The 13,878-nt window shown below is 46.6% G+C and overlaps 1 protein-coding gene across 2 annotated transcripts in view; it reads left to right on the top strand.

The window, feature by feature from the left end:
* The window catches only part of ULK2 (unc-51 like autophagy activating kinase 2), a 168,171-nt gene that overhangs the window by 119,984 nt on the left and 34,309 nt on the right, over positions 1-13,878 (top strand). For both annotated transcript variants that reach the window (XR_005558995.1, XM_039362237.1), the window contains exon 19: positions 7,662-7,858. Coding sequence is in view for 1 of the 2 variants with exons in the window: in XM_039362237.1 (XP_039218171.1) it covers positions 7,662-7,858 (197 nt within the window). In the remaining variant the exon portion in view is untranslated. The remainder of the gene's footprint in view (positions 1-7,661; positions 7,859-13,878) is intronic.

Below are 13,878 nucleotides of genomic sequence, written 5' to 3'. Positions count from 1 at the left end.
GGTGACTTTGGGCCAATCACCAGGAGACGGTGAGTTCTAGTCCTGCCTTATGCGTGAAAGTTGGCTAGGTGACTTTGGGCCAGTCACTAGGAGACGGGGAGTTCTAGTCCTGCCTTATGCATGAACGCTGGCTAGGTGACTTTGGGCCAATCACCAGGAGACGGTGAGTTCTAGTCCTGCCTAAGGGATGAAAGCTGGCTGGGTGACTGTTGGGCCAATCACCAGCAGACTGTGAGTTCTAGTCCCGCTTAAGGCATGAAGACCACCTGGGTGACTTTGGGCCAATCACCAGGAGACGGTGAGTTCTAATCCTGCCTTAGGCTTCAAAGCCGACTGAGTAACTTTGGGCCAATCATCAGGAGATGGTGAGTTGTAGTCCTGCCTTAGGCTTGAAAGTTGGCTGGTTGTTTGAGGCCAATTATCAGGAGATTGTGAGGTCTAGTCCTGCCTTAGGCATGAAAGCCAATTGGGTGACTTTGGGCCAATCACCAGGAGACAGTGAGTTCTAGTCCTGCTTTAAGCTTGAAAGCTGGCTAAGTGACTTGGGGACAATCAAGAGGAGACGATGAGTTCTAGTCCTGCCTTAGTGTGGAAGTCAGCTAGGTGACTTTGACCCCATCCCCAGGGGATGGTGAGTTCTAGTCCCTCCTGAGGCATGCAAGCCGGTTGGGTGACTTTGGGCCCAGCAACAGGAGACAGTAAATCCCTTTTGGGGGTCTGTCATAACTTTAATGGCCACTAAGCAACTGGTTGTAAGTAGAGGACTACTTGTATTCTCCTCGAGACCTTGAGATTGTGAACAATCCCTTAAATAGGAGCCAGCCGTGTGCTGCAGCTGTCAAAAAAGCCAACACAGTGCTGGGCTGCATTAACAGAGGGATAGAATCAAGATCACGTGAAGGGTTAATACCACTTTACAAGGCCTTGGTAAGGCCACACTTGGAATACGGCATCCAGTTTTGGTCACCACGATGTAAAAAAGATGCTGAGAACTCTAGAAAGAGTGCAGAGAAGAGCAACAAAGAGGATGAGGGGACTGGAGGCTAAAACATATAAGGAACAGTTGCTGGAATTGGGGATGTCTAGTTTAATGAAGAGAAGGACGAGGGGGGACAGGATAGCAGTTCTTCCAGTATCTCAGGGGCTGCCCCAAAGAAGAGGGAGTCAAGCTGTTCTCCAAAGCACCCGAAGGCAGGACAAGAAGCAACGGATGGAAACTAACCAAGGAGAGAAGCAAATTAGAACTAAGGAGAAACTTCCTGACAGTGAGAAAAATTAACCAGTGGAACAACCTGCCTCCAGAAGCGGTGAATGCTCCAACACTGAAAGTTTTTAATAAGAGACTGGACAAGCATTTGTCTGAAATGGTACAGGGTTTCCTGCCTGAGCAGGGGGTTGGACTAGATGACCTCTCCAACTTTATTATTATTATTAGGGATCGTCGCACATTCAGCCAGATGTTCAGACTGGATTGGGCATTTTGTACCCAAGGAGCCTATTACTATTGGTAGTACCCTTGCTTGCTTTTGCCATAGTCTTTCTATTTCTATTTGTAGGTCTTTGTATTTTGTGATCTTCTCCAGTTCTTTCTCGTCTATTCTGCTGTCTCCAGGCACTGCCACGTCCACTATCCAGACTTTTTTGTCTTTCTTATTGACAATTGTTAAGTCTGGGGTGTTATGTTGCAGGTGCTTGTCTGTTTGAATTCTGAAGTCCCAGAGCAGTTTAATTTTATCATTTTCTATGACTTTCTCTATTTTATGATCCCACCAGTTTTTGCTTACAGGCAAATGATATTTTTTGCAGATCTTCCAATGCACCATTGTTGCTACTTTGTCATGCCGCTGCTTGTAATCAGTTTGTGCAATCTTCTTGCAACAGCTTACCAAGTGGTCCACTGTTTCTTCAGCTTCTTTGCATAGGCGGCACTTACTGTCTGTTGCTGTCTTCTCAATTTTGACTTTGTATGCATTTGTCCTTAAGGCTTGGTCTTGTGCAGCCAGAATTAGTCCCTCGGTCTCTTTCTTCAATTTTCCTGCTCTTAGCCATTGCCAGGTCTTGTTATTATCTGCTTTCCCAGCTATTTTTTTAACGTATCGGCTATGTAGTGCTTTGTCTTCCCATGCCTCTATTCTGTTCTTCATTTGGTCTTTCTTGTAGGCCAGTTTGGTCTCTCCAATAGTCAGCAAGCCTTCCTGATATACTAATTTCAGTGCATCTTCATCATTGTTCTTCAGATATTCTTCCAAAGCCATTTTTTCTTCTTCAACCATCTGATGTACTTATTATTATTATTATTATTTGGGAGACGCTTGCTTAATGTTGAGATAGCCATTGTCTCTGAATCCCCAAACCATTGGCTCCTGCCTCACCAGGTTCCTGCTTTACACCTAGGTGACAATGGTGGGTTACATATCTTTTTCCAAGTGGTTGTAAAAGGGTGCTTTATTTTCAGGAAGTATTCGGCAACAGAGCATCAGAGAGCACCTAAAGTTTATTTTTATATATGGGGTGGTGTTTTGGTTTGGGGGAAGCAAGGTTGGACAAAAAGCTGTGCTAAATCTTAGACTTTAGTTGTTATTCGCAGTTACACAACCAGGCTTTGAACTTGGACATTTTTAAAGCATTGTTTTAATATTCCTAAACTGTTGCCTTAGTTTTAGTACAGGTGATCAGTCCTCCGCATACGACAAAGATTGAGCCCAACATTTCCATCGTTAAGTGAGGCCGTTGTTCATGGATTCTGCCCCATTTTATGCCCTTTTTGCCAGAGTGGTTAAGCAAATCACTGCAGTTATTTCGTGAATCGTGCAGTCGTTGCACAAATCTGACTTTTCCCACTGACTTTGCTTTGTCAGAAGGTCGCAAAAGGGGATCCAGGGGCCCTGGGACAGTGCAATTGTCATAAATTCATGCCAGTTGCCAAGCGTCCAAATCTTGGATCACCTGACTACGGAGATGCTGCAACAATCATAAGAATGAACTGTTGTAAGTCGAAGACTACCTGTAACTTCAGATGGTCACTAAATGAACTGTTGTAAGTTGAGGACCACCTGTAATATCTGGCCACTTGAAACCTGAAAGTAGCTAATAACTCACCGCCTCCTGGTGATTGGCCCAAAGTCACCCAATTGCCTTTCGTGCCTAAGGCAGGACTAGAACTTACAGTCTCTTGGTGATTGGCCCAAAGTCACTCAGCTGTCTTTCACGCCTAAGGCGGGACTAGAACTCACCGTCTCCTGGAGATTGGCCCAAAGTCACCCAATTGCCTTTCATGCCTAAGGCAGGACTAGAACGTACAGTCTCCTGGTGATTGGCCCAAAGTCACCCAGTTGGCTTTCGTGCCTAAGGCGGGACTAGAACTTACAGTCTCCTGGTGATTGGCCCAAAGTCACCCCATTGGCTTTCATGCCTAAGGCAGGACTAGAACTTACAGTCTCCTGGTGATTGGCCCAAAGTCACCCCATTGGCTTTTGTGCCTAAGGCAGGACTAGAACTCACCATCTCCTGGTGATTGGCCCAAAGTCACCCCATTGCCTTTCATGCTTAAGGCAGGACTAGAACTTACAGTCTCCTGGTGATTGGCCCAAAGTCACCCAATTGGCTTTTGTGCCTGAGGCAGGACTAGAACTGGTGATTGGCCCAAAGTCACTCAGCTGTCTTTCACACCTAAGGCAGGACTAGAACTCACTGTCTCCTGGTGATTGGCCCAAAGTCACCCAGCTGGCTTTCAGGCCTAAGGCAGGACTAGAACTCACCGTCTCCTGGTTTCTGCTTGTGAGACTAGACTGCAGCTGCCATCCCTAAAGATGAAGCAGGCAGATAACCAGGAAGCCAAGCCCGGCTTGTCTAAAAGATCCCTTCAGGGGATGGATAGATAAGAAGGAGACAAGTCATTAAGGAGACAAAGGAAGAAAAATCACCTGACCCAGACAAGGCTTGAAGCCTGAGCACATGGGAAGCCCCTCCCCACATCCCACCCACAGCTCCCAGACTTGAGAATCCACAAGGCAAATGGAACTGCCAACCTTGAGAACAGACAAAGCAAGGCCTTTGAGGGAATAAGAGGCGTCTTGGAGCTCACCCACTTTTAGAGCCAGACTTGGTGGCATCTGTATCTCTGGTTACTGCCTAACAGCCTCGTTGAGAAAGATGTGGGTAAGTGTGGTTGAGTGTCTGTGTGTAGGTGGGACAGAGCTAATGAAACAGAATAACAAGAGTTGGAAGGGACATTGGTGGTCTTCTAGTCCAGCCCCCTGCTCAGGCAGGAGACCCTATACCAGGAGTAGGCAACCTTGGCTCTTTTATGACTCGTGGACTTCAATTCCCAGAATTCCTGAGCCAGCCATGCTGAGGGGAAAGGGAGAGGCTGCCATGCTGAGTTATGCTGGCTCAGGAATTCTGGGAGTTGAAGTCCACGAGTCATGAAGAAGCCAAAGTTCCCCCATGCTGGCTCAGGAATTCTGGGAGTTGAAGTCCACGGGTCATAAAAGAGCCAAGGTTGCCTACCCCTGCCTTATACCATTTCAGACACATGGCTGTCCAGTCTCTTCTTAAAAACTTCCAGTGATGGAGCACCCACCGCTTCTGGAGGCAGGTTGTTCCACTGGTTAATTGTTCTCACTGTCAGGAAATTTCTCCTTAGTTCTAGGTTGCTTCTCTCCTTGGTCAGTTTCCATCCGTTGCTTCTTGTCCTGCCTTCAGGCGCTTTGGAGGATAGCTTGACTCCCTCTTCTTTAGGGCAGCCCCTCAGATATTGGAACACTGTTATCGTGTCACCCCTCATCCCTTTCTTCATTAGACCAGACATACCCAATTCCAGCAACCGTTCCTTATATGTTTTAGCCTCCAGTCCCCTGATCATCTTTGTTGCTCTTCTCTGCACTCTTTCTAGAGTCTCAACATCTTTTTTACATCGTGGCGACCAAAACTGGATGCCGTATTCCAAGGGTGGCCTTACCAAGGCCTTGTAAAGTGGTATTAACACTTCATGTGATCTTGATTCTGTCCCTCTGTTAATGCAGCCTAGCAGTGTGTTGGCTTTTTTGGCAGCTGCAGCACACAGCTGGCTCCTTTTTAAGCGATTGTCCACTAGGACTCCAAGCTCCTATTGTAGTTACTGCAATTATAATGTACATTGTAATCAGTAAAGTTTTGCTGTTAATTTTAAGTTCAACTGGATCTCTTGTCTATTCTAAAAAACTGGTTGGGCCTCAGTGTTCACTTGGGAATGATTTGAGTGTGGCTATTGACCATGGCAGTGAGTGTGGGTGAGTGTTGTTGTTGTTACTTGCGAAGTCGTATCCGACCCATTGCGACCCCATGGACAACGTTCCTCCAGGCCTTCCTGTCCTCTGCCATCTTCTGGAGTCCCTTTAAGCTCACGCCTGCTGCTTCAGGGACTCCATCCAGCCCCCTCATTCTCTGTCGTCCCATTCTTCTCTTGCCCTCCATCTTTCCCAGCATCAGGCTCTTCTCCAGTGAGTCCTTCCTTCTCATTAGGTGGCCAAAATACTTGAGTTTCAACTTCAGGATCTGGCCTTCTAAAGAGCAGTCGGGGTTGATCTCCTCTAGGATTGACCGGTTTGATCGCCTTGCAGTCCAGGGGACTCACAGGAGTCTTCTCCAGCACCAGAGTTCAAAGGCCTCCATTCTTTGGCGCTCAGCCTTGTGGGTGAGGAACCATAAGCGAAACTCGGGAGCGCATGTAACATAGGCCAGCGGCTTCACCACCAACCAACCTATGTCAAGTGGAAGCTAAATCAGTTCAGCGCTTCTTCTGAAGGTTTAAAGGGACTGTGACCCTGTCCACGTAACTACAGGTAGTCCTCAAGTTATAACAGTTCATTTAGTGACCGAAATCAGCAGTGCTGAGAAAAGTGACTTATGACGTCTAGTTTAATGAAGAGAAGGACGAGGGGGGACAGGATAGCAGTGTTTCAATCTCTAAGGGGCTGCCCCAAAGAAGAGGGAGTCAAGCTCTTCTCTAAAGTGCCTGAAGGCAGGACAAGAAGCAGCGGATAGAAACTAACCAAGGAGAGAAGCAACTAAGGAGGAATTTCCTGACACTGAGAACAATTAACCAGTGGAACAACCTGCCTCCAGAAGCGGTGAAAGCTCCAACACTGGAAGTTTTTAAGAAGAGACTGGACAGCCATTTGTCCAAAATGGTGCAGGGCAGTGATGGTGAACCTTTTAGAGACCGAGTGCCCAAACTGCAACCCCAAACCCACTTATTTATCGCAAAGTGCCAACACGGCAATTTAATCTGAATACTTGAGGTTTTTGTTTAGAAAAAACAACTCATACATTAACATCTTTTGTCTTAAAAGAAGAACACAATAACAAACCTTTCAATGATATCAACAACTTTTTACTGAAAGGTAAAAGTTTGCATTTGGCCTACTTTTGAACAATTAATGTTATTTTTGCTGTTGTATGCATGCTGATAATTTGTCTAACCTTGGCTCATACTTTGTAAGTTTTGAGAGCAACACACACAGCACTCAGGTCATCTGTTAGTCTGTTTCTGGTGTCAGATTTGATATAATTCAAAGCTGAAAACAGCGCGGTTGCTCCGGAGGCTTGTTTTGGCTACGTAGGGGCTTGAGAAATGGCTTTTTCCTGCAAAAACTTAGCCAAAGAGCAAGGCACGCGTGCCCTATCACTATTGATACTACCCTTGCTTGCTTTTGCCACAGTCTTTCTATTTCTGTTTGTAAGTCTTTGTATTTTGTGATCTTCTCCAGTTCTTTCTCTTCTATTCTGCTGTCTCCAGGCACTGCCACGTCCACTATCCAGACTTTTTTGTCTTTCTTATCGACAATTGTTAAGTCTGGGGTGTTATGTTGCAGGTGCTTGTCTGTTTGAATTCTGACGTCCCAGAGCAGTTTAATTTATCATCATCATCATCATTACTATTATTATTATTATTATCGATCATCGCACAGTCAGCCAGATGTTCAGACTGGATTTGGCATTTTGTCTACCTATCGAGTCCTTACCCAGGACCTGGGATAGGCAGATGTGGATGTTGATGGTATTACAGATATCGTCGCAGGATGGAAGCAGTTCCTAATAAGGCCGCCTTTTGCAATTGACTAATAGCAAATTTGTCAATGCCAATGGTGTTCAAGTGGTGCTCCAGTTGTTTTGGGATTGCACCCAAGGAGCCTATGACTATTGGTATTATTATTATTATTATTATTATTATTATTATTATTATTATTATTATTACTACTACTACTGCTGCTACTACTACTACTACTACTACTACTACTACTACTACTACTACTACTACACTTACAGCCACTACAGCCTCCCCATGATCAGGGGATCCAAAATCAAACCCTTTGCATCCGACTCATATTTACGACGGTCGCAGTGTCCCGGGGTCACGCGACTTTTGCGACCTTCCGACGAGGGGAACACCAGACTCATTTCACAACCCTGTTACTAACTTAACGGCGGTGATTTCACTTAACAGCCGGGCCAAGGGAAGTCGTAAAACAGAGCCAAATTCACTGAACAAACGTCTCACTTAGCAACAGAGTTTTTGGGCTCCATTGTGGTCGTAAATCGAGGATCGTCTGTAATTAAACATTCAGGAAGGCCCCTTTATTATTTTATTTTATTTTATTTTTATTTTTCTTCTTCTATAGGCAACGGCTCCTTTCAAAATCCCCAAGACCCAAGCGTCTTCCAACTTGGTGGGCCTGGTCAGTCGGCAGGGGACCCCGGACCTTTTGCTACCGCAGCCGAAGGAGATGGGGCAGACCAGAGAGCTCACAGCTTTCCACTGCACACAGAGCAGCGAGAAGCAGGCAAGAGATCAACATGGCAAGATGATCTTTGGCAGGTACGGCTCCCCATCCTACATTCTGCAGGCAGTCCTCAAACTCATCACCATTCGTTTAATGACCGGTGAAAAGCTACAGTAGCACTGAATAAATGTCCATGGAGATTCCCAGTCCTCCAGGTCAGGGCTTTTCAACCTCTTCACCCATTGTACCACTTTTAGGATACGGCCACATCTGAGGACCACCAGGCGCCTAGCAAGGTGTCAAAAACTTGATGACAAAAAAAAAAGAGGAAAAAAGTGATGAAGTACAGGTAGTCCTCGACTTACAACAGTTCGCTTAGTGACTGTTCAAAGTTACAGTGGCACTGAAAAAGGTGCCCCCCAAGCCACAGCCGAGCAAGACACCTGCCTGCCCACCCGGTGGTGCTCTTCCTCCTGTCCAAGGTTTCCATTGTTGTGAGCATTTCTGTTGGGGATTGGCAGGGGGGGTGGGGTGGGGGGGTGTTTGGTTTTTATTCCCCCCCATCAGCTGGGTGGTTGCAGTAGGTTTTGGTCACTTCACATGACCCTGGGACACTGTGACCGTCATAAATATGAATCAGTTGCCAAGCATCTGAATGTAAATCACAAGACCCTGGAGAGGCTGCAACATTCCAGCTGATTGGTGCTTCTTCAGGGCTCAGCAGAAGCACCAGGATCAGCGCTGAGCTCCAGCTGGAGCCTGGCACTGATCCTGGCGCTTCCGCTGAGCCCTGACAGCCCCGAAGAAGCGCCGATCAGCTGGAAAGCAGCACTGATCCTGGCGCTTCCGCTGAGTCCTGACAGCCCTGCAGCTCCAGCCATCTCTTGTTCAGGCTTGTGTGGTGCTGCCACCGGTTCAGCTCATTTCCCCTCCCCCGCTACCACTTTTTTAGGATGGTCGTGTACCACCTGCCAGGTGCCAATGTGCCACAGGTGGTACCCATACCACGGGTTGAAAAGCCCTGCTCCAGGTCATCCTGGTTGTCCCAAAGGTGCTTTTCCAGGAGGCTCCTGCAGTTTCTTGTTTTTCCTTTGAAGACGTTTCGCTTCTCATCCCAGAAGCTTCTTCAGCTCTGACTGGCTGCTTTTTCGAGCATTCCTGCTTTAACCAAACCTGGCCAAATAGGAAGAGAAAATTAAACACTACGAATATGTTTGATTTATTGATTAATCTAGGCAACATATACAATGGTTTTTTTTTATTTATTAAAGGGGATATTGTGTTATTAAGTAGAGGATTTAATAGGGTGGGAAATAGATAACTCTTAGGAAATAGAACAGGGTTATATTTTAGAGCAGTGGTTCTCAATCTGTGGGTCGGGACCCCATTTGGGGTTGAACGACCATTTCACAGGGGTCACCACACAACGCAGTCCGCCATTCCCCCCCCCCCTTTTTCCTTAGCTGTGCTACTCCCTTTTATTCTATTGGCTTTCGAAAGCCAATAGAATAGACTCTCTTGAATAGAGTCTAATTCTATTGGCTTTCAAAAGCCAATAGGAATTGTCCAGGCTGTCTCTGCCCTGCTGAGCCCGCCAAAAGTCCCCTTCTGCAAACGGTGCTGCACCAGTTGAGTAGTCCCCGACTTACGACTGGTTGAGTAGTCCTCGACTTACGATCGGTTGGGGGTCGCGGCATTAAAAAGGTTGAGAACCACTGCTTTAGAGCATTCCTGCTTTAATCAAACCTGCCCCACCACCAACAGTTGCATCACCACGAGCGTCACAGGCGGCGCGCCCGCGCCCACAGCCCCATTCACGTGAGCAATGGGTGTTTTAGTGCAGCCGCGTGCATGCATTTACCCACACACACACACACGCAAAACCATTCCTCCTTTCACACCCTCTCCCTGTTCCAGGCCGCCAATCTCAAAAGGCTGGGGAACTCTACTGTAATTCGTTGCACGGCCCACCAAATGTTCAAACTGGATTTGGGCATTTTTGTCTGCCTGTTGAGCTTTTCCCAAAGACGTGGGAATAGGCAGGTGTTGATGTTTGATGGACTTTCTTGTTTTTCTTTGAAGACGTTTTGCTTCCCATCCCAGAAGCTTTCTTCAGTTCTGACTGGCTGGTGGGGAAAATGGAAGGATTTATACTCCTCGCAGATAGCCGGTCATTTGCATTCTTTCTAGCTAGAGAGTCGTTGAGGCCACCTGGAGGTTTATCTGTGTCCTCAGGATCACCTGAGTGGTGCAGATGGGTGTGAAGCCTTCTTGGAACTATGGAAAGGACTGTGTTGTAGTTACTAGAAGAAGGCTCCACACCCATTTGCACTACTCAGGACACAGATAATCTTCCAGGTGGCCTCAATCACTCTCTCTAAAACAGTGGTTCTCAACCTGTGGGTCGGGACCCCATCTGGGGTCGAACGACCATTTCACGGGGGTCACCAAACAATGCAGTCCGCCATTTTTTTCCCCCCTTTTCCTTAGCTGTGCTACTCCCTTTTATTCTATTGGCTTTTGAAAGCCAATAGAATAGACTCTCTTGAATAGAGTCTAATTCTTTCAAAAGCCAATAGGAATTGTCCAGGCTGTCTCTGCCCTGCTGAGCCCGCCAAAAGCCCCATTCTGCAAACGGTGCTGCACCAGTTGGGTAATCCTCGACTTACGACCGGTTGAGTAGTCCTTGACTTACGGCCGGTTGGGGGTCGTGGCATTAAAAGAAGGCAAATGACCAGTTGTCTGCAAGGAGTATAAATCTTTCCATTCCCCGCCCTCCAGTCAGAGCTGAAGGAGCTTCTTGGATGAGAAGCGAAACGTCTTCAAAGGAAAAACAAGAACATCCAGTTGACTCTTGAAAAAAGCACCTTTGGGACAGCACTGAATAAAGTGACTCCAAATCAGTCCTCGCAGTTACGACAGTTGCAGCATCCCCATGGTCACGCGATCAGAATCCGTGCACTTGGCAACTGGCATGTGTTTAAAACAGTTGCAGAATGCCTGGTCACCTGTTGCAAGCTTCCCAACCAATAAGCAGAGTCAGAGGGGGAGCTAGATTCGCTTAATGACTGCACGATTCGCTTAGTGACTGCAGCAGTTCACTGAGCAACTGTCAAACGTTGGAAAACTGGGCGCGACTCGCTTTTAGCAGTCACCTCGCTTAGCGACGGAAGTGTCAGTCCCAATGTGCTCATAAATGGAGGTCGACCTGTATTGGTAATTTTGTACAGCTAATTTGTTTAGTTACTGTGTGAAATTACAAGAGCGCTGGGGAAAAAAGTGACTTATGACCAATTTTCACACACAATGACTGCTGCCGCGTCCCCAGGGTCACGTGATCAGAATGCAGGTCCTTGGCAACTGCCTCATATTTATGACGGTCGCCAGATCCCGGGGTCTGGTGATTCCTTTTTGCAACCTTCTGACATGCAAAATCAACGGGGGAAGCTGGATTCACTTCACAACTCTGTTACTAACTTAATAACTGCAGGGATTCATTTAACAACGATGGCAAGAAAAGGCCATAAAATGGGGGAAAAACTCACGGCTGTCTTGCATAGCGGTAGAAATGTTGGGCTCAGCTGTGGGTGTAAGTAGAGGACTACTTATACCAGGGGTCCTCCAGCTTGGCCCTTTTATGACTTGTGGACTTCAACTCCCAGAATTCCTCAGCCAGGCATGCTGGCTCAGGAATTTTGGGAGTTGAAGCCTGCAAGTCATGAAGGGGCCATAGTTCCACCATGCTGGCTGAGGAATTCTGGGAGTTGAAGTCTGGAAGTCATGGCCATAGTTCCCCCATGCTGGCTCAGGAATTCTGGGAGTTGAAGTCCGCGAGTCATGAAGGGGTCATAATTCCCCCATGCTGGCTCAGGAATTCTGGGAGCTGAAGTTCACAAGGCATGAAGGGGCCATAGTTCCCCCATGCTGGCTCAGGAATTCTGGGAGTTGAAGTCCGCGAGTCATGAAGGGGTCATAATTCCCCCATGCTGGCTCAGGAATTCTGGGAGTTGAAGTCCACGAGTCATGAAGGGGCCATAGTTCCCCCATGCTGGCTCAGGAATTCTGGGAGTTGAAGTCCGCGAGTTATGAAGGGGGCCATAGTTCCCCCATGCTGGCTCAGGAATTCTGGGAGTTGAAGTCCGTGAGTCATGAATTGGCCATAGTTCCCCCATGCTGGCTCAGGAATTCTGGGAGTTGAAGTCCACCAGTCATAAAGGGGCCAAGTTTGAAGACCCCTGACTTATATTCATAGATCTAAACGGCCTATTATGTGCTTGCTGTGTTTTAAAAGCCGGGTGGATAGACTGGGTTTCCCTGGTCTGAAGGACCAGGTGAGAGATAGACCATCATGGAGAAAATCTATCTAGGTTAGTTGCGAAGAGTCAACAACAGGTTGATGGCGCATAATCACTCAGTTAGGTTTTAAGATTGCTGATAAACTCTTGGCTCTTCCAGCAGACCCTGGGAACAAATAAGCAATGAGGCTGCTCCCTCTTGCGTTGAGATGCCAACATATATATATGGATAAGTGGAAGTTATTGTTTTTATAATGGCTGTAATTGTTACCTCCTATTTATGGTGGTCAGGCCTGGAAGCAGTTAGCATCGATTGGAAGAGCTATATATAAGAGCTGCTTTCAAGATTGTTCCAGTTGCTGTCCTTGCACGGTCGTTAAACATTAAAGCACTTAAAGCAAAATCAAAGCTGTTTTCTGGAAGCTGAGAGTCCTGCACGAGGGACTCGCTTTAAAGAACATGCTTTTAAAAAAAAAATAATTCCCTATCTGGCAGCATTTTAGCGTGTAGCTTGTAGCAGAGAAAAGGCTGGGTGTGAGTAAACACTCTTCTTTGTAAGATTTTCCCATGGTGTTTTGTTTTGTTTTTTTAAATGTGTTTTGCATTTCTTATCACCACGGATGGATTAAAAATAACCCCAAGGTTTGATTTGATCTTTTGCTTCGTTGCCTTTTTTTTTTCCCCTGATAAATCTCTTCTTCTGAGAAGCTTCTGCAGAATAAAATGTCTGTGCAGATTCTTTTATCATCCAGGTCAAAAGGTTTTATTTTTTTCCAAAAGGCAACTGAACTTTCTTGTTTGATTGTTTTTTTCCTTTGAAAAACGGTTTGCTCTGCATCCAAAAAAAGCTTTTTAGTTTCTGTAAAGTTTAATTGACCTGATCTCCTTTTTTTTAAGAACTGACTCTCTACTTTCTTAAAGCAGCTATCTCAAATAAACAACCACGCCCCACCTCTATACTGGTCTGTAACCGTATTAATGGTCACAGAATAACAGTCCGCCATTTTTCCCCCCTTTTCCTTAGCTGTGCTACTCCCTTTTATTCTATTGGCTTTTGAAAGCCAATAGAATAGACTCTCTTGAATAGAGTCTAATTCTATTGGCTTTCAAAAGCCAATAGGAATTGTCCAGGCTGTCTCTGCCCTGCTGAGCCCGCCAAAAGTCCCATTCTGCAAACGGTGCTGCACCAGTTGAGTAGTCCTCGACTTACGACCGGTTGGGGGGGTCGCAGCCTTAAAAAGGTTGAGAACCACTGTTCTAGTCCAACCCCCTGCTCAAGCAGGCGACCCTTACAGAACTATAGAATAACAAGGTTGAAAGGGACCTCAGGTGGTCATCTAATCCAACCCGCTGCTCAAGCATTGAGACTCTTGCAGAATCATAGAACAACACAGTTTGAAGGGGACCCTGGAGGTCCTCCAGTAAACTCCCCCCCTCCCGCGCTCAAGCAGGAGACTCTCACAGAATCATGGAATAACACCGTTGGAAGGACCTTGGAGTGGTCCCCCAGTCCAACTCACTGCTCAAGCAGGAGACCCTTACCGAATAACAAGAGTTGGAAGGGATCTCGGAGGTCATCTAGACCAGGGCTTTTCAACCTTTCCACCCATTGTACCACTTTTAGGATATGGCAACATCCGAGTACCACCAGTCGCCTAGCAAGGGGTCAAAAACCTGATGACCAAAAAAAAAAAGGGAAAAAAGTGATAAAGTACAGGTAGTCCTCGACTTACAACAGTTTGCTTAGTGACTCTTCGAAGTTACAATGGCACTGAAAAAGGTGCCCCCCAAGCCACAGCCGAGCAAGACACCTGCCTGGC

Source organism: Crotalus tigris, unplaced genomic scaffold (assembly GCF_016545835.1).
Source record: "Crotalus tigris isolate CLP2741 ecotype Arizona unplaced genomic scaffold, ASM1654583v1 scf7180000019405.536791, whole genome shotgun sequence".
Lineage (NCBI taxonomy): Eukaryota > Metazoa > Chordata > Lepidosauria > Squamata > Viperidae > Crotalus > Crotalus tigris.
Note: the sequence above shows the minus strand (reverse complement) of the source record. Positions and strands in the feature narration are given on the sequence as shown.